Source organism: Streptopelia decaocto, assembly GCF_964273445.1.
Source record: "Streptopelia decaocto genome assembly, chromosome: 22".
Lineage (NCBI taxonomy): Eukaryota > Metazoa > Chordata > Aves > Columbiformes > Columbidae > Streptopelia > Streptopelia decaocto.
The window spans coordinates 2,597,860-2,609,550 of NC_138677.1; the positions used below are offsets into that span (position 1 = coordinate 2,597,860).

The window sequence follows — 11,691 nt, forward strand, 5'->3', positions numbered from 1 at the left end:
TGCCATCACACCTGGGGACACTGGGGACCCAGGGGACTCCCCTCTGCCATCACAGCTGGGGACCCAGTCCTGCCGAGCCCACTGTGTCCCCACCCCATGGGCACGGTGGCACCGGGGCTGTAAGCAGCCAGTGTGACCCCCCTCCAGGTGACTGTCCCCACCGGTGGGACAGCAGCAGGTTCTGGGCAGAGGAAAAGGCGGTGTCACCAGTTTGTCCCCAGTCCCAGAGCCCCACACACCCACCTGTCCGGCTGGACCTGCACACGTGTCTGTGCGAGCATGTGTGTGAATTTACCGCAAAGCCCCTCAATTTTACACAACCCACCTTTCCCACAGCCACCGCTTGCCGAGGGCATGTGGGGAGGGGACAGATGAGTGGTTGAGGGGACAGACCCCCTGTCCCCAGCCAAGGGTCCCCATCCCCACAGCCCGGCCATGGCCATGAGTGATGGAGCAGAGGCAGAGCTGGGCTTTGATTTCAAGCCCGGAGCTGAGCACGGTGCTGTGTCCTTGTGACATGGAAAGGGCTGTGGGGCATTGGAACAGGCTGCCCAGGGCAGTGCTGGAGTCACCATCCCTGGAGGGTTGGACAGACGGACATGAGGTTCTCAGGCATGGGGCAGTGCCAGGGGTGGCTTATGGTTGGACTCAATGATCTTGAGCATCTCTTCTGAGCAAAATGATTCTATGATTCTACAATTCCATGACAAAAAGTTATTTTTAACTGCACACCATGGCTACCTGCAAAAATCTGCCGTGTCAGGGTAACACAGAGGCCGCTCCAGGGCTAGCCGGGCTGTGGGAACCAGGAGCTGCAGCACAGGGAGAGGAAATTGTGACAGCGGGAGGTGACTTCCCCTGGGACTGGGACAGCGGTGGCACTGCCAACAGTGGTGACACCCAGAGTGGAACAGTGGAGCACCCAGGGGTGGTGGTGGCAACATCTGGGAACCCTGGTGTTATCTGGGTGGTACCCGAGCATCCTGGGTGACACCTGAACACCCTGGGGCAACATCTGGACACCCCGGGGCAACTTCTGGGCACTGTGGGTGATACCTGAGTATCCTGGAGCATCATCTGGGCAACCTGGACAACATCAGAGTGCCCTTGGGTAACATGTGCGCACCCCGGGTGATACCTGAGTGTCCTGGGACAACACCTGGAGCAACATCTGGGAACTCTGAGTGGTGGCTGGCTATCCATGGGGAACATCTGGGCACCCTGGGTGATATATGAGTATCCTGGAAAACATTTGGACACTGTGAGGCAACATCTGGGCATCCTGGGTGCTACCTGAGTATCCTGGAGTGTCCATGCAGCATCGGACAGCTGGGGCCACATCTGGGCAGCCCCTTGGTGGGGAGGGTGGTACAACTGTCCCTGAATCCTTTGGGGACACGGGGATTTTTCACAGGGATGGCCCAGCCCAGGGCAATGTCCCCTCCTGTTTGGGTCGAGGCTTTTACTACCCCAGAAGCTGCAAAATATATTCAATTTATTTACACAAAATATATCTTGCATTGCTGAAAACCCATATGGAAAGCAAGCACCCCAAAAATGCCCTTGCAACCCCAAAAATGCCCTTGCAAACTCATAACCAGGCTCTGCTCCAATTCCTCTTCCTCCCACGGGAATCGCGTCACCAGGAATTCAGCGACGGACGCGTCGACCCGGTGAAACGACCGGGATTAACGCCTCTCGCTGCGAAATCCGCAGCAAAAATGAATCCCGGTTGTGATTCCCGCTCTGTTGTGGCATCTCTATTTTCTCCCGCCCGCTCGCCAGTTGGAAGGAGCCCCATGGAAAGCAGCGACTCGCATTCCCGGCCGCTTATAGCACAGCACGTGTCCCCTGAATCACCGCTCGGGCCGGTGAGTCAGAGCCAGCGAGGCCCCACCGCGCCGGCCGGGGCCCAAATCCTGTGGCAGAGCTTGGAAACAGCAGGAGGTTTTTAAAGCTTTTTTTTACTGGTTCTCGAATTTATTCAACGAATATTTCCCCAGGGGACTTGGGATGGGGATAAAATGGTTTTGGGGGGTTTCCCCCCCGCTTGGATTTGGGATTTAGAGGTTGGATTAAGGGAAATTTCCCCCAATGCAGGAAAATCAAAGCATGGGGGTGCCAAAAGGTGATTGTCATCCTGCTCCAGCACCCAGCCCAGGGTCCCCAAGGAACCCCGTAACATCCCAGGGCACCTCGCACCTCCAGGTCACCCGTGTCCCCACGTCACCCGTGTCCCCATCCTGCCTTCAAGGAAAGCACTCGGAGCAGCAGGTGAAGGAGTTTCACCCCCAAATCTGCCCCTTCTTTAGTATCATAATTAATAAGTTTGATAATAATTAACAGTAATCAATTGCTCTGCTAGACCCAGCTGTCCCCTGCCCCATGCGATGGGACAGTGGCCCTGCCCAGTGCTCCGGTGACATTGTCCCAGTGCAATATCCCAGTTCCCCAGTGCAGTGTCCCAGTGCCCCTGTGCATTGTCCCAGTGCAATGTCCCTGTCCCCAGTGCCCTCGGTACATGCCCCCAGTGCATTGTCCCCACGCTTGGTGCATTGTCTTAATCCATTGTCCTGATGTGACAACGCATGGCGTCCCCACACATGTCCCCATGGGGACATCTAGACAATTGCCGCAGAGCGTTGCCTTGCCCTGCTGCCCCATTGTGTCACCCCACGTCATTGCTGCGGTGCGTGGCACAGCGCAATGTCCCGCTGTGCTCGTGCACTGTCCCTGTGTGCTGCCCTGCACCCTGGTGCAGTGTCACACACAGTGCACTGTCCCACTGCACTGTCCCTGTGTGTTGTCCTAGTCCACTGTCCTGGTGCACTGGTATCTCTGTGCACTGTCCCAGTGCACTCCTGGTGTTCTGGTGCACTGTCACATTGCAATGTCCCAGTGCACTGCCCTGGTGCACTGGACCACTGTTTCTGTGCACTGTCCTGTTGTACAGGTCATTGTCCCGTTGCACGGGCTCTCTCTGTCATTGCACAGCTCACTATCCCGTTGTACAGGTCACTATCCCGGTGCACAGATGAACCGTCCCGTTGCACAGACCACTCTCCCCTTGCACAGGTCACTATCTCTGTGCATTCTCTCAGTGCACAGGTCACTCTCCTGTTGCACAGGGCACTGTCCCGGTGCCCAGGGCACTGTCCCGGTGCACAGGTCACTATCCTGGTGCACTCTCCTGGTGCTCAGGTTGCTTTCCCACTGCACAGGTCGCCGTCCCGGTGCATTCTCCCGGTGCACAGGTCGCTGTCCCGGTGCACAGATCACTCTCCCGGTGCATTCTGCCGGTGCACAGGTCGCCGTCCCGGTGCACAGGTCGCGGTCCCGGTGCATTCTGCCGGTGCACAGATCACTCTCCCGGTGCATTCTGCCGGTGCACAGGTCGCTGTCCTGGTGCACAGGTCGCGGTCCCGGTGCATTCTGCCGGTGCACAGGTCGCTGTCCCGGTGCATTCTCCCGGTGCACAGGTCGCCGTCCCGGTGCACAGGTCACTTGCCCGGTGCATTCTGCCGGTGCACAGGTCGCGGTCCCGGTGCATTCTGCCGGTGCACAGGTCGCTGTCCCGGTGCATTCTCCCGGTGCACAGGTCGCCGTCCCGGTGCACAGGTCACTCTTCCAGTGCATTCTGCCGGTGCACAGGTCGCCGTCCCGGTGCACTCTCCCGGTGCACAGGTCACTCTCCCGGTGCACAGGTCGCCGTCCCGGTGCACTCTCCCGGTGCACAGGTCGCGGTCCCGTCGCTCCGCCCCGTGCCGTGTCCCCGCCGCGCTGCAGTCCCTCCATCGATCCACAGGGGGGCGCCGCGGTGCGAACTCTCCATCCAGCCAGCAGGGGGCGCGCGCCACTGGCTGCGGGGAGCGAAGGGGCGGGAAAGGGGCAGCGCGGCCCGTTTCGGAAGCGACGCGCTGATTGGGTGCGGGGCGGAGGGGCCGATGGAAGGCGGACGCTGATTGGTCCCCGCGCTCTCCCCTCACGGAGAGGGACGCGCAGCGGGGCCGGTGTCGGGGCCGGTCTCGGTGCCGGTGTCGGGGCCGGCGCCATGGACGAGCCGGAGTCTGGGGCGCAGTTCCGCGCCGCCGTCCAGGTGATCCAGGGGCTGCCCCGGAGCGGTGAGTAGGGAACGGGGCCGGGGAGCTGTGGCGGCGGCGGCGGCCCCGGCCCCGCTCCCCGCTCCGCTGAGGCCGCGTCTGCCGCAGGTTCGTACCGGCCGTCCTATGAGGAGATGCTGCGTTTCTACAGCTACTACAAGCAGGCGACAGCGGGGCGCTGCCAGGGCCCCAGGCCCGGCTTCTGGGACCCCATCGGCCGCTACAAGTGGTAAGGCCTGCGGGGGGTGGCGGGTTGTCCCAGCTGGGGCCCGGGTCATCCACGGGTCACCCCCGGGTCACCCCGGGTCACCCCCGCCCCACGGCCGCTGTCACCGCAGGGACGCCTGGCACAGCCTGGGCAGGATGTCCAAGGAGGAGGCGATGGCTGCGTACGTGGCCGAGATGAAGAAGGTGGCCCAGAAGGTAGCGGGGAGAGGGGAAGCGGGCGGGGCGCTCGGTGACCCCGGTTTTGAGCTGCATGTGCCCTCCCCCAGATCATTGACACGGTGCCCATGGACGAGACGACGGAGGAGATGTTCAAGTACTTCGAGCCGCTCTACGAGGTGATCCACGACATGCCCCGGCCCCCCGAGGCGTTCTTCAAGAGGAAAGGGGGTGAGTGGGAGCCTCTGCGCCCCGCTTGTGCCCAGCGCATCGCTCGCCTGCCCGCCACGCTCTTCTCTCCTGGGACATCACTGTTCCCTGTTCTCTTCTCCGTCTGCTCTGGGCTCTGCGCTTCCCTAGGGTGCATCCTTCTGCTCCCTTAGAGGGAACTGGCACAGACAGACGCACCACATCCCATCTGCCTCCCCCGCCATGGCACAGCCACCGCTGTGGTGCCTGTTTGGGCACCAGCAGACAAGTGTCTCTTCAAGTGACACAGGTTTCTGGGCTTCCCCGCAAAACTTTGAGGCAAGAACTTGAGATTTGGCTTCCAAACGGCTTCCAAACTACGTGGTAGAGCAGGTGCCATGGCGGGGAGGCTGCACTTTCTCCTGGCGCTGGCCCATCTCCGGGCAGGGACTGTGGGTCATCTGATGTAAACATCGGGATAGGCCAGCCAGTTTTTGCAGCGGAGCGGACGTGGAGAAACTGGGCTTGAAAACAGAATTAATGGGACAGGCCTGAGTTCTTCCCAGCTTATTCGGTGCCTGTGGCTGCTGCCCTTGTGCTGAGGGGTGGCTGGGGACCTGTCTCACCCCTGGAGCAAGGCTGTCCTTGGTGCTTCTGACTTGTGACAAGTGTCCAAGGGTCTGGACGTGGTTGTTCAGAAAGGTGTTGGCTACTGCAGAGCGAACCTGCCTGCTGCACATCTGGCTGTGCCACGTCTCTGGTAGATTAGCTCAGCACCAGACAAGCTTTCTGGGTGTGTTTGTAAACTGTGGGTGCTTTGCGAATGTCGGAAGAGCGCTGACAAGTACACTCGCTCCCTGCTTCTCCCTAGACATCTGTCCTGTGTCTGACAGCTACTGTCACCCTGTGCTTCCAACCAGGATGCTGAAAACATGTGGCCTGTGTAGCTTGGCCTCAGGGTGGCTGCACCTTCACATGGTCCCCGGGCGCTTTTGTTCTCTGTTTTGATGCTGAATCCCTTTAAAAGGCAAATAGATTTAATTTTTTTTTGGAACATAAAAGTTGGCTCTAAACTCCTGGTCATTACCAGCTTGGGAGTGCCACCCTGCACTACTGTCACTTATAAATGACACTGTCACTTAAATCTAAACCTGGTAGTGTCTGCAGAGCGAATGAGCCCGAGGTGCCTGAAACGGTGGTTTAAACCACCGAACTTCTGCAGTTGTTGAGTCATTTGTTTTAAAGGTTCTCAAACCTGCCCTCAGATTTTGTGCGATTGCAGCTTTTGTCACTGATAATTCAGAGGAAACGGGGAATTTAGATGCTGTGGCCAAGTGCAGCAGGCACGGGGCCCTTGGAAGCCATAGAGCTTTTGGAGGACAGAGGTGCTGTGCTGGGGGAGCTCAGGCAGGTTTGGTTTCATTTATTTACAAAGTCAACACGTTGTGAAGTGCCACTTGGAACCCGAATCGTGACTGGTTTGGCATCCCAGTGGGTCTCCAGTCAGCAGAGATTTCACCAGCGTCTTGTACTCCCAGGCCAAGGCTCTGAATTAAGAAGGAACTGACAGTTAAGTCCTTAAGTCTGGCTCGATGCTGCTCTGCCAGCCTGGTGGGCACGGGGGGGCCGGTGGTGGAGCCAGGTGGTGACATGTGAGGTGACAAGACCCTGCCTGTGCCACCCACCCTGTGGGGCAGGCCCAGAGATCACAGCACACAGTCTCCAGAGAGGTTTGGGGACGGTGACAATCCCTGAGCAGAGCAGCCCTGGTGCAAACTCCTCTGTGAGGTGGGGGCTGCCCTTGTCTCCCCCACCCCGGGGCGTTCAGTCACGTAGGCCAGGCTCTGGGGGGGTCCCAGGGTGGAGATGTGCAGGCAGGGCCGTGTTGCCACATACCTGCCTGGCCAGGAGCAGGGAGCAAAGTCCCAGGGGAACGTGTCTGTGTTTAACCCCGTGGTTTCTGTGGTGCGGTGGCGGGGGCTGGATCCCCAGGGAGACTCCGGGCCCCCTCAGGGTGCTGCTGCCTGCTGAGAGCCCTCGCAGCTCTCCCCAGCTTCTTGCGTTTGGTTGTTTGTTAGCATGGGTGCGCCCTGTGCCCTGCCAGGGGACAGTGGCTCTCACCCAAGCTTTGGGCGAATGCTCATCCCTCTGTCTGCTGCCACGGGGGCTTGGGGACACCCCCTGGGTGAGTGTGGCGCTCTGCTTGGGGTAGATCCTGCAGAGTGGTTGAGTTCACGTTAATTCCTGGAAACAACGACAATCCTTCTCCCTCTCACATCCAGGCGCTGCTGGCAGGAGGGTGGCCCCACATCCCTGTCCCCAAGCTGCACTGGCAGAGGAACAGCGCTGCGCCCAGCCCACAGAGAGTGGCACTGCGAGGATTCCTCGCAACCCTTTAATTCTCTGCCCTTTTCTCCGTGCAGGCAGCCGGGAGCCGACGGCCGAGCCCGGGCAGGACGAGCCAGCGAGCAGCCCGGCTCTGGAGCACCCTGAAGATGCTGTGTCCGTGGAGCAGGATGGGCAGCACGCGCCAGGTTGGTCTCCCTGGTGTGGCCGGCACCTGGTAGAGACCCCGCGGAGGAGGCACCGGCACCAGGGGTGGGCGCTGTGCCGCACACAGAGCTGTGGGCTTCAGGCATGGTGGATCCAAGCCCGCTGATGTCTGTGGTGTCAGCGGAGCAACAGCGAGCCAGAGCTTTCCGTGGGTCCAGCTCTTGGCGCTGGGGTAACCCCTGGTGTGGTGGTTTGACTCTGCGTTGCTCTTACCTGTGCAAAGGGCCCTGATTCAGCCAAACGGCAACAGGAAGGTGAGGGGGTTTCCCTGGGGACTGGGAAAACATCGCCCTAGAAGGTTTGTGTTCCACAGGGTGTCCCATCTCGCTCAAGTCCCTTCTGCGGCACCAGGAGCCGCAGTGCTGAGCCCCGGCTCTCCTGCCCTGTGCCGCGACGGACACCTTGGTCTTGTTTTGTGTTGTATGAACGGTACCTGCCATGCTGGGGTTTTGCTGGCCACCATGGTAGCCCAATCCCCAGGTGGGAGCCACGTGTGGGTAGAGGAAACCCCCTAAAATGGCACCGTGTCAGGGTGTGCCTGGCACTGCGGGCAGGACAAGGGGGAATTTGGTCCTTGGATTGACGGCAATAACCTGGGTCATGGTAACGGAGCCGGTTCCTTCCCCCTCTGTGCCTCAGTTTCCTTCTCCTGCCTCACCTTGTGCATGCCAACGCCTTCCTGCCCACTCGCCAACCTGTTGCCTTGCAGCTGTGCTGAGCTTCTGCCGCCCTGCGAACACGGCCACAATGCTTCCCTGCCACGCCGGCGCTGCCCACGGCTCAGCCGTGTGCTTCCCTTGCAGGAGGCGGGCTGGCTCCTGCCGCCGAGGTGCACCAGGGTCACCAGGTGACCAGCGACTCCGAGGGGGACGTGTACTGTGATTCCCTGGAGCAGATGGAGCCAGAGCAGGTAACGGAGGGCTGGGAAGCAGATCCCTCCGTGTTGTCAGCTCCTCCGGCTCTGTGCATCACTGCGGCACTGCCACAGCACCGCAGCACTGCCACAGCACCGCGGCACTGCCACAACACTGCGGCACTGCCATCCCGGGCACCTAGCGAGACTCCCAAAACCTACAGGGCCACCCAGTTGCACCTTCTGTGCTTTGTGTCCCCGCAGAACCTGGTCTCCATCACCTGGGGAGCCTCTGGTGCGCCCCAGCACCACCCGCAGCCCTTCGTTGCTGTGGTGAGGCTCTGTGGGGCACTGGTGGGTGCCGGGACTGGGGCCAGTAGCCCCCCACGGGCAGTAGCCGCTCTCACAGCCCTGCCCTGGCTCTGCTCCCTGCCACGGTGCAGCCGGGCTGGCACTGGCACCGTTTGACACTGGGGAGGCCCAGCAGACCCGGGGGCAGGCAGGGGCCACCCGGCCACTCCCCGGAGCCTTTTTGCCCCAGCCTGGGCACCTCATGTCCCCTTGGGGTCCTGAAGTTCTGTTGCTTCCCACACCAGACACTTATGGTGTTACCGATGGGATTTGGTTTTGCTCAGCCCCATGCGCCCTCCGCCACTAAAAATGCTGCTGCAGGGCAGGAGCAGAGACACCCGGGGAGGGCAGGGGGGGTCTGAGGGTGCTTCTCTCCCCCCACGCAGGCTGGGCAGCCGCTGGGTCTGTCCCCAACCAGTGTCACAGCCGGGCCTGAGCCCCCGGTGCCCCGCGGTGCTGGGCAGGGCGAGCGGGGCGAAGGCAGAAGACGCGCGGGCAGGAGCAGCACTGGCCCTGCAGCCCGTGGCTCCCAGAGAGGTGGGTGCAGCGCTGGGCTCCCCTGACCTCCCGCTGCTCCCCTGACCTCCCAGACAGTGGGGGTTTGTACGGGGCTGAGTGGGGGGCCAAGGGCTGCGCCCCACAATGGGCAACAGCGCTTGGCTCTGGCACCCAGGGTGGGTTGTTCTGTAGCCACAAGAAGTCCTGAGTGCACCTCTCTTTGTCACTTGGTCCCCAAGCTGTTCGGTGAAATTACCTCTCCAGGGTTGCCGTTTTCTCACAACGGTGCTAAATTAGCTAAATTTTTAATTGCCAAGCAGGGGATGTGGGGCTCTGCTGCCTGTACCCAGCTCCTGCCACAGTCCGGCTGCCAGCGTCTGCCCGGTGCCTTTGGATGGGTCTGGGGACAGGGGGTGACACCGGGCACAGGGACATCCTGCTCCTGTGGTACCGCTCGCTTAATGTCACCCATCACTGCTGCCGGCGTTTGGGGACCCTCCTGGCTGCTTGACCTTGGGAGTCCAGGTGTGACGAGGCTGATGGAGCTGGGCTGGGCTGTCCCCAAGGCTGGGCTGTCCCAGGGCTGGGCTGTCCCAGGGCTGGGCTGTCCCCGGAAGTGTCAGCACAGGGGATGGGCAGTGAGTCCCGGCTCATGTCACGGGTCAGCTGGGGCTTTGCCAGGCTGGTGTGTGGCCTTCAGTGTCCCATCTTTGCCAGGTGAAGTCGGGTGACACACATGCACCACTGCACCCCCTGCATCAGCGAGTCAGAGGTCACCCACTGCCACCACCACTGCACTGGGGTGACGTGGTGGCCTGTGTCCCTGGGGACAGGCCCAGTGGTGGCTGGTGGGGGTTAACGTGCTGGGGTGGGCTGGCAGCTCCTGGCTCTGCCTGGAGCTGGCAGCGTGTGGGCAGCCACCATTGAGATCCAGCGCTGGCTGTTTGGTGACAATGCACAGAGGTTTGGTGACAGCACATGGGGCTGTGCCAGTGCCGGGGGTCCTTGGGGAGCCCGAGCTGCACGGGCAGCGCTGCCATACGCGCTGCCTGCCCCCCCACCTCAGCGTCACCCATCTTTGCACCCCACAGATCCGGGCCTCGCTGGGGGGGAGCAGGACGCCGGGAGTGTCCCCGAGCTGTCCCTGGAGCTGCCGCCGGAGCTGGAGGCCCATGTGGCCAGCACCGTCCGGGCACTGCAGGACGACATGCGGCGAGTGCTGGAGCGTCTGAGCGAGCTGGAGACGCTCACTGCCGCGCAGGTACGCGCTGTGCCGCGCGGGTACGCGCTGTGCTGCACCGGGAGCTGCCGTGGGGCTGGCAGGGCTGGGAGCTGCCACGTGCCCATGCCGGGGCAGGCCAGGCCGCGGGGCTTGGCTCCCGGCCCTGCAGAGAGGCAGCCTGGGGTGGCCCAGGTGTGGAGGGACTGCGGGGTTCAGTGACATGTCCTGGCAGGGCAGAGGTGGGTGCTGCTCTGATCTGCAGGCAGTTGGGGTGCGGGCAGGGATCTGCTGCCCTCACCATCCCCATGGCCCCCGTGTCCCAGCTCGGCTGCACCACCCAGATCCCCGTCAGGAGCCCCACGTGGGCTTGTTCCTGCCCCTTCCGTCCCTCTCTGGGGCTGTGGGGGCTGGGAGGGGGTGCCCAGCACAGCCTGTACCCCAAACCTCTCTTGTCTTGCAGGGGGACACCGCTGGGACCGACCCAGGCCAGCCACATGCTCTGCAGGTGAGCTGGGGGTGGGGGTGACACTGGTGCCAGCCCTGTCACCCCCACTGCCTGCCCAGGGGTTTGGCTGTCCCACAGGGACCTGCAGACACAGTGCAGGAGACAGATCCAGCCCCTCAGTTGGGGAGCAGGTGACATCCCTGGGGACACATCCCCAGTGTCCAGGCACTGGGGACAACCATGTTGACACAAGCTCTCCGTGGGATGGTAGATGTGACAATGACAAGGACTGTTGGGCTGTGATAGCGCCTGCTGTCACTTCCCTCTCTGCAAAGGGCTGAGGGGATGTTTGGTGGCACTGGTGGCATCTTTGTCCCCCTCTCCAATCCACCTTTCTCTGTCCTCTCACCAGGAAACATCCCCGTGGCCCTTGGCCGTCTCCCCACGCACCCTCCTCTTCCTCCTCACTTGGCCTTTCGTCACCCAGTGGCTGCTGCGCCGCTGGCAGGGCAGGAAGAGGTGACCGCCGTGTCCCCGCTGCCACCGCTCTTTCCCCATCCTGCTTGTCACGAGCTGGGGAAGCGTCCACGGGATCAACAGGGGTGTCACCTCACCCAGCTGGGACCCCAGCTCCACCAAAGGGGCAGCCACCGCGCACCGATTGTCACCGTCACGCTCAGGGTCTCGCCAGGATGGTGAAGGGACCGGCCGCCCGTGGGGGGTGGATCGTCACCGCGCCCCAAATGGGATCCGGGGGGATCCCCTCGCTGCTGCGCACAGGGGGACACCACGGGGACACTGTCACTGCCCCTGTCCCCACAGACCGGGTGCATCAAGCGCTTGAACATCTGAACCTGCCTGAATTAAAGTCGCCTTTGCAGCCCAGCCCGGCGTGCCCTGCTGCGGGGAGGGGACAGCGGTGTCACCGCGGCCACCGCGCTCCGGCCTGGCCACCCCGCTGGGACACGGATGGACACGGTGGCAGCCGCCTGGCCCTGCCAGGTCCCCAGTGTGCCCATCCGCAGGGTGCCGGTGACACGGGTGGCAGTGCCACTGTGGGGGGGCAGCTGGCGGCACCCGGTGCGGGCAGGATCGG

At 62.2% G+C, this 11,691-nt stretch overlaps 1 protein-coding gene across 2 annotated transcripts; it reads left to right on the forward strand.

Annotated features, from left to right (window-relative positions):
* The first annotated feature begins 3,975 nt into the window (after positions 1–3,975).
* Positions 3,976–11,474, forward strand: ACBD4 (acyl-CoA binding domain containing 4). Of its 2 annotated transcripts, none has more exons than XM_082070849.1 (10): positions 3,976–4,121; positions 4,209–4,329; positions 4,439–4,523; positions 4,595–4,715; positions 7,097–7,207; positions 8,030–8,136; positions 8,817–8,967; positions 10,020–10,189; positions 10,611–10,655; positions 11,008–11,474. In XM_082070849.1, the coding sequence occupies exons 1-10, from the start codon at positions 4,052–4,054 to the stop codon at positions 11,116–11,118; spliced, it is 1,092 nt and encodes a 363-aa protein (XP_081926975.1). In that variant the 5' UTR covers positions 3,976–4,051; the 3' UTR covers positions 11,119–11,474. The 2 variants fall into 2 exon arrangements, with proteins under 2 accessions (XP_081926975.1, XP_081926976.1); XM_082070850.1 differs by having other exon boundaries at positions 3,976–4,096.
* Positions 11,475–11,691: the final 217 nt, after the last annotated feature.